This window comes from Microtus pennsylvanicus, chromosome X (assembly GCF_037038515.1).
Source record: "Microtus pennsylvanicus isolate mMicPen1 chromosome X, mMicPen1.hap1, whole genome shotgun sequence".
Taxonomy (NCBI): domain Eukaryota; kingdom Metazoa; phylum Chordata; class Mammalia; order Rodentia; family Cricetidae; genus Microtus; species Microtus pennsylvanicus.
Window position 1 is genome coordinate 32684346 of NC_134601.1, and position 19853 is coordinate 32704198.

The window sequence follows — 19853 nt, forward strand, 5'->3', positions numbered from 1 at the left end:
GGAGGAGGGCGTGCACTTACAGAAATTAGAGGATAACTTTAGGAGTCTGCTCTTTCCATCCACCTTGTGATATGAGGATCAAAATCAAATCATTAGGTTTATATAGCAAATGATTTTAACCCAGTAAACCGTCCTGCTGACCCTTGTTAACTTTATCATTTAGTGCCTTTACTTTTTTATATAATGGATAAGCATATATAAATCTAGAAAGTATATGAGTGATATTGTGAAATGATATAAAGTAGTTGTTATAAGATATTACACACTAACAATATGTAAATATAACTACCTAGTTTTTATTTTTATCGATACAGATGCATATGTAAGATTAATAAACAGTTCAAGCAGATACCATACACTGAGGCAGTATTTAGCTCAGGGAAGCATGGAAAAGACAAATAGATTAGGATAAAGTTTATAAATTCTTAAATTATATTTTTGTAACTATATTACATGAAACAAAACAGAAATAGAGAGAACATGTAGTTTCTGCACATGTGAAATTAACTTTTCACTTTGAAATAACTTCAAAATTACATTACAGTTGAATGAATATTATAAAGAATTCCCACATTACCTGAACTCATCAAATAATCTTTAAGTTTTATTTTGCTCTTTGATTTTTTCTATACACTTTCATTTTGGAGATAGTAACAGCCATCATACATCGTTGCATAACTTTGCTTAACAATTTACTAATAATATGTATTTCTCAAGATCAAAATTATTCTACACATCTGTGCTAATGCACCCTTGTAATCCATCTCTTGGGAGGATAAGGCAGAAAGACTTGAGCAAATAATGTTCAAGGCCAGCCTTGCTCTGTGGCAAGCCCTTGTTTAAAAAAAAGCAAAAAAAATCATTTTATTGCACAATCACAGTGCAATTATAAAAATCAAGAAACAAATTCAATACATTATTATTATGTAACCTTTCATTAATCAAATATTGATAATTCTTATAATCCTGAAAGGACTTTTGTTATTTTTTAAAACAAGGTCTAACTCTAAAATCCAATCTCTCATGGAAATTACTGTGCAGGCCATCCTGGCATAAAACATATCAGTAGAACAGCTTCAGCTTCCCACGTGCTGGGATTACATGTGTATGCCACAACACCCAGCATAGATATTTCCCTAATTAGTATTGTAATCACAGTTTTGATAACCAGTTTCCCCAAATATCTTAGAGGTATTCATTTAGTAAATTTTGGAATTATTAGATATGCTTGTAATTTTGGAAATTTAGATGTTATTAGTTACATTCTAAAGTATTGATCTATTTGAGACAAACACATGATTCTTTATTAAAATCTTAACCATTTGTAGACATAGTTTAACTCTTGCTAGGAAGAAAATTATTACCTAAATAGTTTACACACTTAGTCCTTCACATCACTAAACAGTTACTGTAGAAAAAAATAAAAACTACATTTTTTATTATTATTTAATTAAAAATTTCCACGTCCTCCCCTCCTGCCATTTCCCTCTCGCTCCCCCATCCCCTTTTCTCTTTTTCCTTTTTTTATTATTATTTAATTTTAAAAAAACTACATTTTTTCTCTTTATTTCTTTTTTAATTAATTAATTTATTTATTAAAGATTTCTGCCTCCTCCCCGCCACCGCCTCCCATTTCCCTCTCCCTCCCCCTATCAAGTCCCCCTTCCTCATCAGCCCAAAGAGCAATCAGGGTTCCCTGCCCTGTGGGAAGTCCAAGGACCACCCACCTCCATCCAGGTCTAGTAAGGTGAGCATCCAAACTGCCTAGGCTCCCCCAAAGCCAGTACATGCAGTAGGATAAAAAACCCATTGCCATCCTGAATGAGGTAAGCCAGACCCAAAAAGAGGAACATGGGATGTACTCACTCATATTTGGTTTCTAGCCATAAATAAAGGACATTGAGCCTATAATTCACGATCCTAGAGAAGCTAAATAAGAAGGTGAACCCAAAGAAAAACATATAGGCATCCTCCTGAATATTAACCTTCATCAGGCGATGAAAGAAAACTACATTTTTTAACCATAATGACTGTCAGTTTATTTTCTGAGGCATTTTGTTCTAAAACAAAACACTAGCACAAATAGCAGACTAAAAATCGATATAGTTGGACGGTATAAGCAATTGGACATCTTATAGTTTTACACAGTGTATACTTTAGTGACTGGATCATAAAAGGTTTAGATACGTTGGGCATTACTTATGGAAATCCAAAAGTTTGCCAGAAGAAGCTGCTAATAATTGACAGCATACACTATTATCCCTAGGGAATGATAAATTATATTCCATAAACTGACATCCAAGTGACTGAACTGCTTTAGTAAGGAATGGGCATTCTTAGTCAATAGCAGATATGGTAAATGTCTTTATTTATGACAATACTAGATTAAAAAATTCTCTTGAGACCTAGCCCAGAGTTCCTTGTACTAGATTGATAGTTTTAATAGACGAGAGCTGTTTTCAAATTAAAATATTTTTGAGAATTTTATACTTGACTCCTGTCCTTATCTCTCACTCTCCTTTCTCCAAGTCCTCCTGTATCCTCCTCTCAACTTCATGACCCTTATGCAGTTATTACTGACAATACACATATACATAATAAGTACATATATGTACTTAACAATTCTAGAACATGTGTGTTTCTGTTTCCTGTTGCTTGTATGTATATATGTTGAGCTGAGATGGTCTGTCAGAGAGCTGCAGAAAACTGATTTCCTCTCTCAGCAGTCATACACTTACACTGCCTTTAGTTCTTTAATTAGAGGTAGGGTCTTAGGAAATGCACCTCAGCTATGTTAGCATGTCAACTGGTGTTTGTAGAGGCATTTCCCTTGTATTTGAATAAATAAAACTTGCCTGAAGATCAGAGAGTAAACAGCCCCACTGCTCAGCCTTACAGACCAGGCAGTGATAACACACACCTTTAATCCCAGTAGCCACACTAGTTGCCTTAGAAACCGGACAGTGCATGCCTTTAATCCCAGCACTAGAGAGGATTATAAAACAGGAGGAGACAGCTGACAGACACAGTGTCATTCTGAGATTCCTGGAGGCAAGATCACCATTTTCAGACTGAGGTAGAGGTAAGAGCCAGTGGCTAGCTGCTTTACTTTGCTTTTCTGGTTCAGGTTGAACCCCAATATCTACCTCGGAGTTTTTATTAATCATGCTTCAGGTATTGTCATGCATGCCTCCTTTGGGCAACCATGTTGTTGAGAGCTGATATGTGGAGCTTCTCCGTCTGTCTAGAAGATACTATTAGCAGTAGGCCTCCTGGTTCTCTGGCTCTTAAATTTTGCCTGCCCCTTCTTCCTCACTTCTCACTGAACTTTAGGTGCATGAGTTGTGTTGTAAATACAGTCTATTGGAACTAGGCATCTACTATTCCTTATCATTGTGACCAGTTGTGGATACTTGAATAGTCTTTATCAGTTTCACAAGGAAGGGTGAATGCTACAACTATCTGTAGGTATATAGGTAACTGTTTAGAATGCAGTTAGAAATTACATTGGAATTTCCTGTCCAAAATCTCAAATGGAGGCTTCCTTGGCCTGGCACCATTTGGGTTTTGTTTTTTGTTTTTAGTTTGGTGGTAGTGGTGGTCATTGTCATGGTGGTGGTGGTAGTGTGTGTGTGTGTGTGTGTACTTGTGTGTACTTGTGTGTATGTGTGTACAATAATATAGTATACATCTTTCAAGTAAGCTTATAAAATTGTTTCCTTATGACTTTTCCAAACATCTTTAGTGCGATTTACCTCTCCTTCCTTCCTCACACTCAGTATTACCCTTCCTCTCTCCTCTATTTTACCAGTTAAGTCCCCGCCCTGTTTTCCCATTCCTCCCCATTCATAGCCCTGTGCCCTACTATCCCTGTCTCCAGAGCTCCTTCTCATCCACAGCCCCCACTATATTCCCGTCTTAGTTTCCTGGCTTCTGTCCTAACTTCTTTTTATATACTCAGATTTAAGGATTCAGAGCTATGATCCACAAATAAGAGAGCAGGAGCAGTTGAAAATATTCCAGAGAATATGGCCCACAATTTCAGCTAGCAGCACTCCTAGGGGCTTACAGAGACTGAAGCAACCATCACAGAGCCTGCATGGGCCTCCGCTAGGTCGTCTGCATGTGTGTTATGGTTGTGTAGCTTCATATTCTTGTGAGAGTTCTAACAGTGACAGTGGCTGGTGTCTCTGACCCTTTTGCCTCTGTTTTGGACCCGTTTCCTCCTACTGGGTTGCCTCCTCCAGCCTTGATATGAGCGGTTGTGCCTAGTATTATTGTAGCATCTTAGACCATGTTGGTTGGCTATCCCTAGGAGGCCTGCTCTTTTCTGAAGGGAGACAGAGGAGGAGTAGATCTGGAGGAAAAAGGAGGTGGAAGGAGACTGGGAGGAGTGGGAGAAGGGGAAACTGTGGTCAGGATTATGGTGTGAGAGAAGAGTAAATTTTAAAATTTAAAAGAAATAAAATGGTGAAGCAAAAGAAAATACTTGAGCTTAGGCCTGGAGACTTCTTACATGTCTGTGGATACCTCTAATTCTAGTGGTTGCTTCTGAGCCTTGAAACCACATGAAAACTAGGTCAGTAAATAAGCACCCACTGTAAAAACAAGTTAACCTTGAAACAGAACACAACCATAATGTTTTCATGATGGAAAACTGTTCTTAAAAATGTAAGATTTGCCTTCCAATATGTAAATGCACATACGTAATTATTTTAAAGTGACAGTGACCTTTAAAGGTAATATATTTTAAATATGTCCTTTGGACTTTAAAAACAGTTTTGCTGCTTATTAATGTAGTAGCTGTCTCTATTTCCCATATAATTCTGATTAGTAGTAGACTTTTTATTTTTCTTTCTCTACAGAGATCAATAAATTCTTGATGTAAAATTCTGAAAAATAAGTAATTTAGTCTCAGCTAGCCATAGGGTTTACACTGTAGCCACTTGGCTTTGCCCGTGGAAAGAGGAGGCAGCCATAGTTAATGTGCAAACAAATGATTATTACTGTGTTCCTGTAAAATGCTAGTTTATAGAAATGAGCAGCTAACTGCAAGTTACAGTTTGTCTCGGCCGTATGTTTAATATTTCTCAGCTCTGGCTGTATATTAGAGTCAGTTAGAGGGCTTTTTAAAAAAACCACTGGAACTGTCTCCCTACCAGAGATACTGTTTTAATTAATCTGGGGAGACCAAGGCATCTCCATATCTTTAAAACTCCTCAATTGATAATAATATTAAGCTGGGTTGAGAACTGTATACCTATGATCTTTAAGAGAACATATCGCACACTATTTAATGAAGGGAACAAAGACAGTTATGTCACCATGTTACAGACAGGAGAAACAATAGTAAATAATAGATTAATAGTCTACCATTAAAGCATTAGTCCAATGGATGACAGATAGGTAAAATAGCAAAAAGCAGTAAAATGAAAACTTTAATGGCTATAACAAGAAGTTGTGATAGGTAAAAGGAGAGGTAAAATGGATAGAAATGTAGTTAGTTGAGGAAAGAAAGGGCAAGACAGTGGACTAATTAGGAAGAAAGGAGAAAGTGTAAAAAGGGTTAGGAAAATAGCAGCTCCGTATTATGAGCAGAATAAATAGGGTGGGTTATATAGTCAGGGAGAGAGGATTAGTAAGGGATTAGAGACTGCTGCTACTGTCACTGCCATTTATGTGTTTTATGTTGTTAGACAAACTATTGTGATTATGTATAAGGTTCAAGTTAAAGAAAAACTATATAATCATTTTAAAAGACCAAGTAAGTTTATAATGATGAAACATCTCTTGTAACACTAAGGATATATTCCCCACTGGTAATATGTAGCTTTATATATTTCTATTCTCTTTCTGCCCTCTTTTTCAAAAGTTATATTCATGAAATAACCAAATAATAAACACTTTTGAGATCTTGAGATTTCTAGACCACATTGCATAATATAGAGTAAAATGATTGTTCTGAGTGTTTTCAATCGAAAGAAGTGTACTTGGTTAAGAATCATAGTATTTCAGAGCTGTAAGAAATATGTCCCATGTAGTCAAATGTTTATATATAGTATAATTCAGGGTTTCCTGTACTACCTTAGAAAAACCCTTACCTGTGTACATAGGAATACATATAATAACATTTGCAACAACTCTTCTACAAATTTCAAAATATGGAGATAATTCATATATACAGCAACACAATAATAGGCATCTGAATTGTACTAGTTTATCATATCTGGATATTATTTAGTAATGGATATTATTTAGTAATATGGTCACCTAAATAAGAGCTTCATATTGATAATACCTGTTGACATGCCAAGATGGATGAGGAAAATCTCTTAGATGAAGACTGTAGGCAAATCATGGCTACAGAAAAAGGGAAAAGACCCACGATAGGTTTCCAAAGTAAGTGGTCAGCCTTAAACACATATACATATGTGCAGCACAAAATAGATTCAGCAAGTTCCACATTCACACACATATGCACACATATATTTGTGTATGTATGTATGCACACACAAGTATATATGTAACAATTAAAAAAGAAGAGATCAGGAATTTGAGAGGGAAGCATGAGAGGAGTTGAAGGAGGAGAATGGGATGGAAACATAGTCCATGAAATTCTCAAAAAAACATTTTTCAAAAAGTTCTTACTTTTTGAAATGAAATAAGTGACTAAATAATAAAATATTTTAAAAGAGAAAATTTTAAAGTACTCTACTCAGCCAGTATGGGATAAATTTTAGCAGTATTATGTGGCATGGAAAAGGTTGTCCTAGAAGTCTGTGCATAAAAGGATTCCATTCAAATGATGTTCAAAACGAAAACCAAATACCATTTGGACAAGACCACATATAAAATAAAATATTTTAACATTATGAAAAAACTTATACACAAAGCAAAATATATGGTGCACATTTTTGTGGCGGGAGGTCAGTTTTAGAAGCAGATGGCAGATCATTGATATTGGTCTGTACCTTGAGTTTAATGGAGAGCGTAAACATGTTCAGTCTAAACTGGATGTGGTGCGCACCTTTAGTCCCAGCGCTTGGGAGGCAGAGACAGCTGGATCTCTGTGAGTTCGAGGCCAGCCTGGTCTACATAGTGAGTTTCAGAGCAGTCAGGAATACACAGTGAAACTCTGTCTCACACAAAAATTTAAAAATTGTTCAGTGGATGGTTTTGCTTTGTAATTTATGCATACACATATTCCTTAATATGGAAAATAGTATATTAAAGTAATATATATGTTTTTTTCAGAAATCTGCCTGAATTTTCGAGATCCTCCAACTAAAGTAGTTATCATTCCAGAAAAGCAATTGAAATCAGAATGGAAATTGCCAAAACTATGTAACCGATTCATTTCAAGGTAAAATAGTTCCTCATAATAGTCTCTTAATCTTTAAAATGTTAGTAACCAGAATGTAATGAATTATATCTTATTCAAAATCCACCCCAAATTATGCCTAATCAATTATTTAGATCGGTACTTTCATAGTTATTCCTGAAGAATGATTTGTCACTGTTTAAAGATATAACATCTATCTAAATTTTCTTTTCAGATCAGAACTAGACACTATGCCAGAAAAAGCAATCTGTGATGTAGTTGGCGTGTTAACTTTTGTGGGAAGGGTGCAACGGACAAAAAAGAAAGGTGATGAGCCTTTAAATTTGAAAGTGTTAGTGACTGTTTCAATATGAAGAGTCTTGTGTCCATATGCATGCAATGACCTTCATTTATTTTACTCTTCTTTCCACCTAGAAAATGCTGAAGACTTTTGGTCATATCGCTGGATCCACATTGCTGACGGAACTTCAGAGCAACCATTTATAGTGCAGCTGTTTTCTACATCTCAGCCAGAAGTCTTTGAAAACATTTACCCAAGTACTCAATCTTTTTATGGCTTTATTTTTGGAAATAGCAGCATGAACTTAGAAATAGTAAAATGGGGGCTCGAGCGATGGCTCCGTGGTTAAGATACATGCATGCAGACAAAATACTCATATACCTAAAAGAATACACACACACACACATTTGATTGAGAGTGATCTGACTTAGAGAAGTGGCGTGACAATGAGGCAGAAACACAAACGATCTAAAACCATTTCAAATCCTTTCCATGTTGAAGTAGTTAGTAGTCTATATTCATCACCATTTGGTCTCTTCAGGAGTTGGCTTAGGATTTAAATCACAGTGCACTACTCCCCTTTTCCCAGCCCACCTCCTGCTGGTCCTCTTACTTTTCCCAAATAGTGGCCTTCCTATTTTCTTTTTTTTATTGAGAAAAGGAGAAAAAAAACGAGTTTACACCTCCTCCCAGCCTCCCATTTCCCTCCCCCTCCTCCCACCCTTCTCCCCCTCCCCCCACCCTTCTCCCCCTCCCCCCACTCCTTTCCCCCTCCCTCTCCTGTCCAAAGAGCAGTCAGGGTTTTCTGCCCTGTGGTAAGTCCTAGGTCCTTCCCCCTCCGTCCATTTCTAGGAAGATGAACATCCAAACTGGCTAGGCTCCCACAAAGCCAGCACATTACGTAGGATCAAAACCCCGTGCCATTGTCCTTGGCTTCTCATCAGCCCTCATTGTTCGCCATGTTCAGAGAGTCCAGTTTTATCCCATGCTTTTTCAGTCATAGTCCAGCTGGCCTTGGTGAGCTCCCAGTAGATCAGCTCCACTGTCTCAGTGGGTGAGTGCACCCCTCGTGGTCCCGACTTCTTTGCTCATGTTCTCCCTCCTTCTGCTCCTCATTGGGACCTTGGGAGCTCAGTCCAGTGCTCCAGTGTGGGTCTCTGTCTCTATCTCCATCCATCACCAGATAAAGGTTCTATGATGATATGCAAGATATTCGTCAGTATTGCTCTAGGATAGGGTCATTTCAGGTTCCCTATCCTCAGCTGCCGAAGGAACTAACTGGGGACCTCGGCTTGGGCACCTGGGAGCCCCTCTAGGGTCAGGTCTCTTGCCAAACATAAAGTGGCTTCCTTAGCTAAGAATTGTGGTTCCGTGCTCCCCTGTCCAACCTTCCTTTATCCCAATCCTCCTGTTTCCCCAAGGCCCCCCCCTTCCCTTCTAACTTTTCTCTCCCCATCTCCCCTTACCCCCATCCCACCCCACCCCCAAGATCCCAATTTTCTCCCCGGCAATTTTGTCTACTTCCCTTAGCCAAGAGGATAACTATATGTTTTCCCTTGGGTTCCCCTTCTTACTTAGCTTCTTTAGATTCACCTATTGTAGACTCCGTGACCCTTATTTATGGCTAGAAACCAATTATGAGTGAGTACATCCCGTGTTCATCTTTTTGGGTCTGGGATACCTCACTCAGGATAGTGTTTTCTATTTCCATCCGTTTGCGTGCCAAATTCGAGAAGTCATTGTTTTTTTACCGCAGCGTAGTACTCTAATGTGTATATATTCCATACTTTCTTCATCCATTCTTCCATTGAAGGGCATCTAGGTTGTTTCCAGGTTCTGGCTATTACAAATAATACTGCTATGAACATAGTTGAACAAATGCTTTTGTCATATGATAGGGCATCTCTTGGGTATATTCCCAAGAGTGGTATTGCTGGGTCCAGGGGTAGGTTGATCCCGAATTTCCTGAGAAACCGAAACACTTTCTTATCTTTTTTAAAGTGTAGGTTCTTCCAGTGACAGAAAACCTGATTCATGCCTTTCTGAGTCTGGTTTATTTAACTTAACATGGTAATCCCTAATTCTTCATCCATTTTCTTGAAAATAACATGATTTCATTCTTTATGCCTGGCTAAACTTTACACATATAGTTTCTTCTACTTAACCTATTAATGGGTGCCTAGGCTAATTTTATATATTTTGCCTATCACAAATGATGCAATAGTAAACATGGGTATTCCAGCATCTCTTTTATATTACCTTTGATTCCTTCAGATGGCAACCTAGTAGTTTTATGACTGAACCACAGGAAGCTCTGTTTCAGGATTTTGAGGAAACTCGATACTGACTTCAATAGTTTCTGGACGATTTATATTCTGGCCAGCACTGTTTACAATTTGCTTTTTACTAAACGCCCTTGCCGGCATCGACTGTTTTTGATTTCTTGATTGTAGCCACTCTGCCTGGGCTGAGATGGAATCTCAGTGTGCTCTTTTATGGCGTTTTCCTGATGGCTAAGAATGCTGCATACTTTCTTGTGCATTTACCAACCATTTGTAGGTATTTTTCTCTCTAAAAAGAGTCTCTTGTGCATCCCAGCTTATGTGGTGCAGGAGAGTAAGGCCAGGGCTTCCTGAGTGCTGGAGAAGCCCTCTGCTGACTGACTGCATCCCAACCTTCCATTTGTTCTTTTGAGAAGTGTGCATCCAGTTCAGTTTCCCTTTTACTGATCACATTACTTGTTCTTTTGACATGGATTTTTTTTTAGTTCTCCATATATTCCAGATACTAATTCTCTGTCAGAAAAATAGCTAGCTGGTAATATTTTATTTGATTTTTAAACTATCTCTTCATTCTGATATTTTCTTTCTTAGCTCTGCAGAAGCTATAAAATCGACTTCAATCCCCTTTGCCAGTTCTGGCTATTATTTGTGAAGCTGTTGGGTCACCATTCAGAAAGTAATTGTATGCTCGTACATCTAACAGTGTTCTTCTTTAGTAGTTTCGGGACTTATCATTAAGGGCTTTGATCCGTTCTGAGTTTATTTTTAAAGGGCGTTGAGGGACTCAGACAGGCCCTATTATCTTCTATTTGTTTTCCTCAGTCCATCCTGATCACTGTCATATTTTATAGCCTAGGTTGCATGGTGGTCTAAATCATTCAGGTTCAGCAGATCACCTCATACCACGGCACTCAGTAACCCGCTAAAGCCTTTTACTTCCCTAAGTTCCCTGAAGGAGTAGCTGTGAACACAGTCCTTTCCAGCCTGGTTACTGAGCACCAAAACCCTGCCCCTCACGTACATGCCCTACTCTCTCTAGTTCTATCTTTTCTATGTGTTATATCTATAGGCACCTGTGGTGGTTTGAAAGAAAATGGCCCCCAAAGGGAGTCCCTTTAGACGCTCTTAGGAGGTGTGGCCTTGTTGGAGCAAGTATGTCATGCTGAGGGCAGACTTTGAGGTTTCTTTTTCTTAAACTTGCCTCGGTGTGACAATCAGTTGACTTCCTGTTACCTTTGAGTCAAGATGTAGGACTCTCAGCTCCAGCACCACATCTGCCTGCAGGCCACCATGCTCCCCATCATGAATACAATGGATTGAATGTCTAAAACTGTAAGCCACCTCATTAAATGTTTTCCTTTACAGGAGTTGCTGTGGTCATGGGGTCTCTTTACAGCAATAAAAAACCCAAACTAAGACAGTACCTGAGCCAGTGATAACCAAGCATCCCTAAGGACTCTTATGAACGGGCCTGTCAGAAAAGGATAATGATTTCTCTCACATTATGTGGCCTTTTGTCTCAAGTGAGGAGGAATAATTACATTGCTTGGTCTCTGCTTCCACAGCACTCAGACTGATCCTACTTCCCCCTTGTCTTACAGCTTCCCCATCAGACAAAGAAGTTCTCCTTTCTTGTGTAGAAGTCTTTCCCATTCACACAAAGGCATAACATTTCCTGATTGTCATAGTCTTGTTACTGGGCCATTAGTTAGGCTCCATCTGCATGTTGAATTGTGGACTTTTTCTTCTTTTGTTTTAGAGGTCAGACACTCTCTTCCTCTGCACTATCTAGTTCTTCCAATGGGCCCCAGTTCTTTGGCTCCCAGGAAAAAAATCCTTCGCACAGATCTAATTTTATTCTCTTCTCCATGCACCCTGCCCACTCTAAGAAATGGCAAACCTCTGAGAGTGGTGGTCTGTGTCTGTGATCTAAGAACTTGTGAGGTGGAGGTGGGAGGATCAGAAGTTCAAGGTCATGCTTGGTTATAGATCGACTTTAAGGCCAACCTAAGCTACATACTATACGAAACTTTGTCTCAAAAAGACAAACGAAAAATTGCCAGCTGTCTTAGTTAGGGTTTCTATTGCTGTGAAGAGACACTATGACCACAGCAACTCTAATAAAGGAAAAATTCTAACTGGGTGGCTTACAGTTCAGAGGTTTAGTCCCTTATCGTCATGGAGGAACATGGTGGTGTGCAGGTAGGCATAGTGCTGGAGGAGAAGCCAAGAGCTAATACATCTTTCTTCGCAGGCAGCAGGAAGTGGTCTGAAACACTGGACAGTATCATGAGCATATATGAGACCTCCAAGCCGCCCCCACAGTGACACACTCCCTCCAACATGGCCACACCTACTCCATTAAAGCCACACCTCCTAATAGTGCCATTCCATATGAGCTTATGGGGCCAATGACATTCAAACTACCACACCAGCTAACACATATACCTTCCTCCCCCCACCCCTGCTCAGGCAAACTCTAGGAAGACAGCTGAACTTCAGTTGCATGGTTTATTACCCACAACAAAGGCTGCTAAATGCTGCCACAGCCTGCTTGTGATCCCATCCCTGATATTTTGGGGGATTGCAATATCTTTCCTATCCCCTCAGCCATTTGGGGGTTATCCACTGATTGACATTGTGGGTTCCATTCATTATAGGTACATGCTACTCCTTACGACATGGTCACTATGGCATTTCTCCCAATGACACTCCACCCTTAAATACTCAGCCTCAGTCGCCAGTCCTTTGGCCATTGTGAGGAGCATTCAACTGCCCCTACACGAAGAACCACATCATCCTATACCACATGAGATAAGGTAGCCATACTGGAAAGAAAGCCCTGATCACGCCGCTTTCAGACAGATGAGCTGTAGTTACAAGTCTTAGTCCTAATGATGGGAGCTATTCAACAGATCTTCCCTATTTGGATGTCAATTGTTCTGTTGGGTTTTCTGCTTTGTTTTGTTTTTCTGAGATGGTGTACACAAATATGTAGTTACCACACAGGAATCGCTCTCCCTTTATGTATTTTCAGAGTGACTGGGCTAATTTACATTCCCACCAATAGTGTATTGTTTCTTTTTCCCTACATCCTCATCGACATTTGTTATTTTTTTATTCCTTGATGACAGGCATTCAGAATGGGGTTCGGATAGACTCTCAATGTAATGTACATTTTCATGCCTATGTTGAGACTCAGATGTCTGTAGCTATACAAATTTGTGCCTTGGTCTTAATTTCATACTGCTGAACTATGGGCCTACTTTATGGCAATATGATGCTGTTTTTGTTATCATGTCACTAGCATAGTTTAAAATCCAATTTTTAGTACCTCCAGCATAACTCTTTTGCTCCAGATTGCTTTGGCCTTTCAGGATCTATCATGCTTCTGTGCAGATTTTGCAGTTGTTTTCTCCTAGCTCTGTAAAGAATGACATTAGAATCTCAAGGGGATCATGTTAAATCTGTAGATTGCTTTTAGTAGTATAGACTTTTAAACAATATTAATTCTGCTGATTTGTTGTTGTTTTTTTTTTGAGGTGGGGTTTCTCTGTAGCTTTGGAGCCTGTCCTGGAACTAGCTCTTATAGACCAGGCTGGCTTTGAACACACAGAGATCTACCTGCCTCTGTCGCCTGAGTGCTGGGATTAAAGGCACGCTCAACCACCACCCTGCTCGAAATTGGTTTTTTTTGGTTTTTTTTTTTTTGAGACAGAGTTTCTTTCTAGCTTTTGGTTCCTGTCCTGGAACTAGCTCTTGTAGACCAGGCTGGCCTCGAACTCACAGAGAACCGCCTGCCTCTGCCTCCCGAGTGCTGGGATTAAAGGCATGCACCACCACCGCTCAGCACAAAATTGTTTTCTTGATGTAATTATTGGCAGTATAGAAAAGAGAAGGTGTAGGGAGAGGGTCATAAGAATCTATTTTATTCGTGTTTGAAATTAGCGAAAAATGAGCTTAATTGATTTTTAAAATGTAAAAAAGTTAAAACCATTCTTAAAACTTTAATGAATTTTCTTTATTTTCATTATTACAGAAGGAAGAACTAGCAATTGCAGCAATAGAAAATGAATTTATGCTTATGCTGTGGAGAAATTTTTTCTCAAACAAAAACCTACTTTTGAATAATGACATGAATTTACACTTATTTATTTATTGTTCTAGTTTACAAAATCAAAATTATTTTAGCATGCAGTGAGTTGAAGTACCCAATAAGATTAGGGTAATGAAATTTTATTTCCACTTGTCCCTCAGTTTGGGTTTTCTTTATTGATTACATTTCCACTTTTATGTCTTGAACAGTTTCCTTTATTTCATTCCACTGTATATATATTTTCATAGACTTCATTAATAGATTTATTCATATCCTCCTTAAGGTCATTGAGCATATTTCTAATAGCTACTTTGAAGTCCTTGTCTTGTATTTCAGCTACATTGCATCTGTCAGGGTCTACTGTGGTGTGGGGTTGTTGAGCTCTAGTGGAGACATAGCGTCTGCTATTGATTGTGTTTTTACACTGGTGTCTAGGCATCTGGGTTTGTGATTATCATAATTTTAGATGCTGATGTCTGGTCTTGGGTTTGTTGGGTGCATGTCTTGTTCCTTGGCTTCTGTTGCCCTCTCTGGTTCTTCGGAATGTGTGGCTGTTGTGGGTTGCCTGGCAGGGAACGCTTCTGAGATTCTGCCAGGTGTTGCCCCTGGAGTTTCTGGGTAGTGTGTGTTTCTAGGTATTGGGAACTTGCCACTCAGGAATGGGGATGGGGTAGGAGGGGGAAACTAAGGGGGTTCACAGGAGGGAGGAAAGTTGGGTGTGTTGCCAGGATCTGCTGGGGACCCCTGGGAATGAAGCAGGGAGGAGAGACCACAGCAGGTAATGTTCTCTAAAACGGGGAGGGGGGATAGGAATTGGAGGAGAGGAAGAAGAATGAAGGTTGCTTACCTGATTACCTGGCTGGTGTGGACTGCAGGTTCCCAAGAACAGAATAATGTCATAAGTAGTTTTTAAATGATAGGTTTTAAAGTAGTTAAGGTCTGAAGACATTATAATCTCATTATAGTCACATTTGTAACCTAAGTAGGTTAGCAAGATGAACAGAAACTAAGAGGTTATATAAATCCCCTCATTGAGTCTTGATTAATTCAACTATTTAAGATATAAATCACCCATATAAACAAATGCAAATTAATACTCTATATCCTTCTCTGATGGAAGGATTTCAGGTGAGCAGGGGTAAGTATTGTATTGAGGAAATCAGTGGAGGTATCTCAAAGAAGCTAAGTTTCCTTTCACAATAGAAAACTACTCACATTGATGTTCCCAACTAGAATGATTCTTACACAATAAACAACTTGCTTCATTTACATGTAGTCTTTGTACTTTCCAAAGGAAAGACCCCTGGTTAAAAAAGACAAATAAATAAATAAATAAAAACATACTAGGTGCCATCAGATCCCGGTTTGATCCAAGGACAAGCAGCAAGAGGATACCTGGTAACATTCAAAATGCAGCATCTCAGGCAGACTCGACACTGGTAAATTTACCTAGTATGTCTAAATTGGCATCGTAGGAAAAGTTCTTTCTGGTGTCTGCCTCTGTTAAGTTCTTAGAGAGAATTTCCAGTAGATCCTCCTCTTCAGAACGGAAATGCAATTTCACATGTGTTTTCCATTTTCTGCAGTGACATGTCTTGTTTGTACTCAGTTGAGAGTTGTTAGAAATAAAAACCAAGTACCTAATCTGCTTCACCTCACCACTACAAATGAGAGCCGCATTTTTCTTGCTGGTGAGTACTTCTTTAGAGCTTTCTATTGGAAATGTAATACACTGTCTTTTCATTAGAACCATTTAGTATATATTAACTTCTACCATATAACATTCAATTTCAGGGTAGCTGTATTTTGACATCATTATGACTGTAAAATATTTTAATAACCAGTATTTGATTTATGAAATAGATTAGTTCTGTATTACTGCTGGTAGGAAATGGTTTCATGGCTCATTGGAAAATTACATTTATGTCATTTGATAAACTTTGATTACTACTTTATATAGAAAATAGAAATATTGCTTGTTACGTTGAAGACTGTTAGGCTCAGTACCACAATGATTTTCACACTTGGTCTTAGCCAAAAGAACAAAGTGTTCAGTTAACATTATTTTTACACTGTACCAAATAAAAATGTGGGTCAAAATTTGACTCCAAATCTCACATTTAACTTATATAACTAAATAAGCCTCATTGTTTGTCTACAAATATATTGAACCCTCTATATATGTGTGTTACACATCCTTAAACTCAGACAACATCATATCACAAGTATTTAGGGGAAATATATGAGTGTGTGTGTATGCTAAAATGTACAAACTTCACTTTTGTCATTATTTCTTGATCAGAAGACTACCATGCTGATAATTAAGGAGTTTGTCAAGAGTTTTATGAAATGTATAGCATATGTCTTTATCAATATTCTGTAAATATTAACAATGTCTAATATAAATGTGACATTTTAAAGTCTGCCTTAGAACATGAATTTAAACCCCAAACTATGTCCATATGTATTTTAATTCTGAGATTACACTATACTATCAAGTTAATAAATTATCAAAAAAACAGCTTTTCAGAAGATGCCAACCATTTAGAATGAAGTTTCAGGGTTTTCCCCTTGTGATTTTTATTATCACATAGACAGTTTTGGTTTTAAATACGGTTGAGTTCTGATATGTCTGATTTTCTTAGGATCTATTTACTGACATTGGATAATTATATGCAACATACTAGATAAGTAAAATTGCTATATTATGCATAGTAAAATTGATTTTTATATAAATGAGAGACTTTTGATGATAATTCTTTTCACAAAAACTCTACACAATGTATTTCAGTGACCTCTTTATTTATCTTTTAAAAAATATTTGTTTATTTGCATTTCTCCCTTCTTGCAAACAGGCCACAGAGGCCAACCGTATGCATATGATAGCAAGGTAAAAAAGTGTATGCAGTGGATTAAAGCAAAGACTGATTCAGAAGTAAAGAAGACTGCCTTTGGTGGCTATTACCCTTATCCACCCGTTCCAGAGACATTTGACAAGTATAGTCGCTTTATTAGAGGTATTGTTATAATTGTCAGTTCCTTTATTTAACGTTACGAGTTTAATATATGTTATCTCTATTAGTCATGTATATTCCCTTTGCTTACAAGAGTGAGCCTATGTGGACCATACCTTAGTGACAATAATGTTGTCCAAATATAGATACAAAATATATGTTATGTCTCCTAAAGGTTAATGTTTTTATTTTATTAGACTAAAAAACCAAAGAGAGAACGTAGAAGATGGAAGACTAACTTGGGGATGATATCTTGATTTAATATCGTGGAGATCACCTCCAATGATTTAATGTCATTAAGATCAGCTCTGACATTAGAAATCTTATTGTATTAAATTACATAGGAAGAACGTTGTTATCTGAACGAGGTGCTACAAATCTGATAGCTATGTGATGTTTCTCTTGTATATAGCATGATTGAGTGTTGATTTTAAATAAAAAGTAATACTAGAGTAAATGTGGTATTGAATTTGGAATTGGATTCGTGGTGAGAAATTTAACATTAATTTTCTTTTAAGCAGAATTGATATCGGGCAGTCAAAAGTTTAAAATATGTGTGTTCATTTTTAAAGCTGGAGATAATTGCATGTTTGGGAGACAATAAACATTCAAATGCTGAGCTGTCATCTATGTGTTGCTATCCTCTTGGGTGTCCTATGTTAGTAATATGTTATATATGATTGAAATTATGAAAATGTGTTTTCTGGGCAGTGAATAACCAATAATATATAGTTTGAGATACTATCTCTATTTTTTACATTTTGTTTTTATTTTTTATTATTTTATTACTTTAAAAAATACCAATCCAAATTCACACTCCCTCCCCTCCTCCCACTCCCTCCCCTCCTCCCACTCCTTCTTCTCCTCCCATTCCCTCCACACACATTCCCACCCCTCTCCAATCCTAAGAGAGCACAGGGCACCCTGCCCTGTGGTAATTCCAAGGCCTATAATATAGGTCCAAGGTCTATAAATTATCATAATTTATAATAATCAGTATGTATAGTTTCTGTTACAATAAAGACCAGACTAGAAACCCATATCACAATTGGAATGATAACATGTATTTTGCCTATTTTTATGAAAATTACTTAAGAGGATACCAAATATAAACACAAAGTCTCACAAAATTAAGTTCATATGGCAGGTTCACATTGTAAAACTACATCAAAAATCTAATTTGAATTTTTTAACTGCTTTAAATCATATTTTCCCTTTCAAACTTACCTTGTCTTGGGACTTGTTCTCTTGCAGCTGAGTTGCTCTTGACAGCTATAAGCGAAGTGAAGAAGGTGACCGAAGTCTTGCAGTACAGGGAGCAGAGGCGCATTGCAATTCAGGGGATAATCGCTGCTATAAAGTACATCCCCCACAACCACTCAGCTGAGAGTGCCCCAGCATCAGAAGCACTTGAGGTATGGTGCCAGAGGATTCCCAGTACATCTCTGACAGCACAATGGTCATAATGGCCATTGATACATTTATGTATTAACTCTTAATCTGAGAGAAAAATATTTGAATTTTGTTCCTATTTCATGTCCTTTTTCTGTCATTTTTGGGCAAGGGACAAGCCTCTGCATTCTTAAGGCATAAGATCCTGCCTTTGATTTCTAAATAATTCAAGTCTGCTATGGATGTTTTTAGTGGCTAGATGGAATATATGAGTAATTGTTGTGCTGACTTCTTTTAGGCTAAGCAGCAGGAAAACTTCCATGAGGAATATTTTACTTCTTTATCTGTAGTGATAGTTTTACCTATGTTCTGTAATACATAGCAATAACTCTCATAATAGAAATGGTCACTAGAAAAGACTGATACTTGAATGTTCATATCATCAAGAGTTCATTTTCCCTGTTAGTTTACCTTCTTTTTTGTTTTGTTTTGTTTTGTTTTTCGAGACAAGGTTTCTCTGTATCTTTGGAACATGTCCTGGAACTAGCTCTTGTAGACCAGGCTGGCCTCAAACTCACAGAGATATGCCTGCCTTTGCCTCCCGAGTGCTGGGATTAAAGGCGTGCGCCACCACTGCCTGGTTAGTTCACCTTTTTTAAAGCTATGTCTAGGAGTATTACTGTATATGTGGAAATAATCTTTTAATCTGTCTAGTCAGTTACAATAGACTAAGAGGACTTTTATCTTCTTTAAACTTAATACTAAGTAAATTAAAGCAATATGTATAAAAACAATATGATTACAACATTCTGTTCAACTCTTCAAAGTATGAAAGTTAGTATAGTTTTTCAGAAGAGAAAGCATTTTGTGAGTCTGTTTTAAACCATTTTTCCCCTAACACTTGGTTTTAGACTGACAATCAGCCCTCAACTTCTCAGGCGGTTAGAAGAGAAGGTCATCATTATGGAAGAGGTAGCAAAAGACCTCAAGATGACAGGTCAGAGGGCTCTCAGCATTCTCATTCTTCACCTACAACTTCGAGTGCAGGCGCAAAAAGAAGACTTATTCAAAGCCCATCTGCTAATCCGTAAGTCATTGGCTATACGTACATATATGCCTTCATTTTCACATGGAGTTCGCTACCGCACCTGACAGTCTAGTTTTCCACCTTTAAAAATTATATTTACTTTATTTTCTTCGTATGAGTGTTTTACCTGCATACGTGTAGGTATGTGTACCACTTGCTTGCCCGCTGCTCATGGAGGCCAGATCCCCGAGAACTGGAGTTCCAGATAATTTTGAGGCACTGTATGGGAACTGGGAACCAAACCCAGGTCCTCTGCAAGAACAAGAGCTCTAAACTACCTAGCCACCTCTCCAGCCCCCAAATTTCCTTTCTCTATAAGGACACCATTCATACTGTATCGGGGAAACACTCTGGTCTGGT

The 19853-nt window shown here is 38.0% G+C and overlaps 1 protein-coding gene across 2 annotated transcripts in view; it reads left to right on the forward strand.

The window, feature by feature from the left end:
- Radx (RPA1 related single stranded DNA binding protein, X-linked) overlaps positions 1 to 19853 on the forward strand; it is a 75051-nt gene that overhangs the window by 14855 nt on the left and 40343 nt on the right. For both annotated transcript variants that reach the window (XM_075957661.1, XM_075957662.1), the window contains exons 4-10: positions 7255 to 7363; positions 7557 to 7648; positions 7757 to 7879; positions 15587 to 15691; positions 16856 to 17017; positions 18269 to 18429; positions 19318 to 19493. In XM_075957661.1, coding sequence (XP_075813776.1) covers positions 7255 to 7363; positions 7557 to 7648; positions 7757 to 7879; positions 15587 to 15691; positions 16856 to 17017; positions 18269 to 18429; positions 19318 to 19493 — 928 coding nt within the window. The remainder of the gene's footprint in view (positions 1 to 7254; positions 7364 to 7556; positions 7649 to 7756; positions 7880 to 15586; positions 15692 to 16855; positions 17018 to 18268; positions 18430 to 19317; positions 19494 to 19853) is intronic.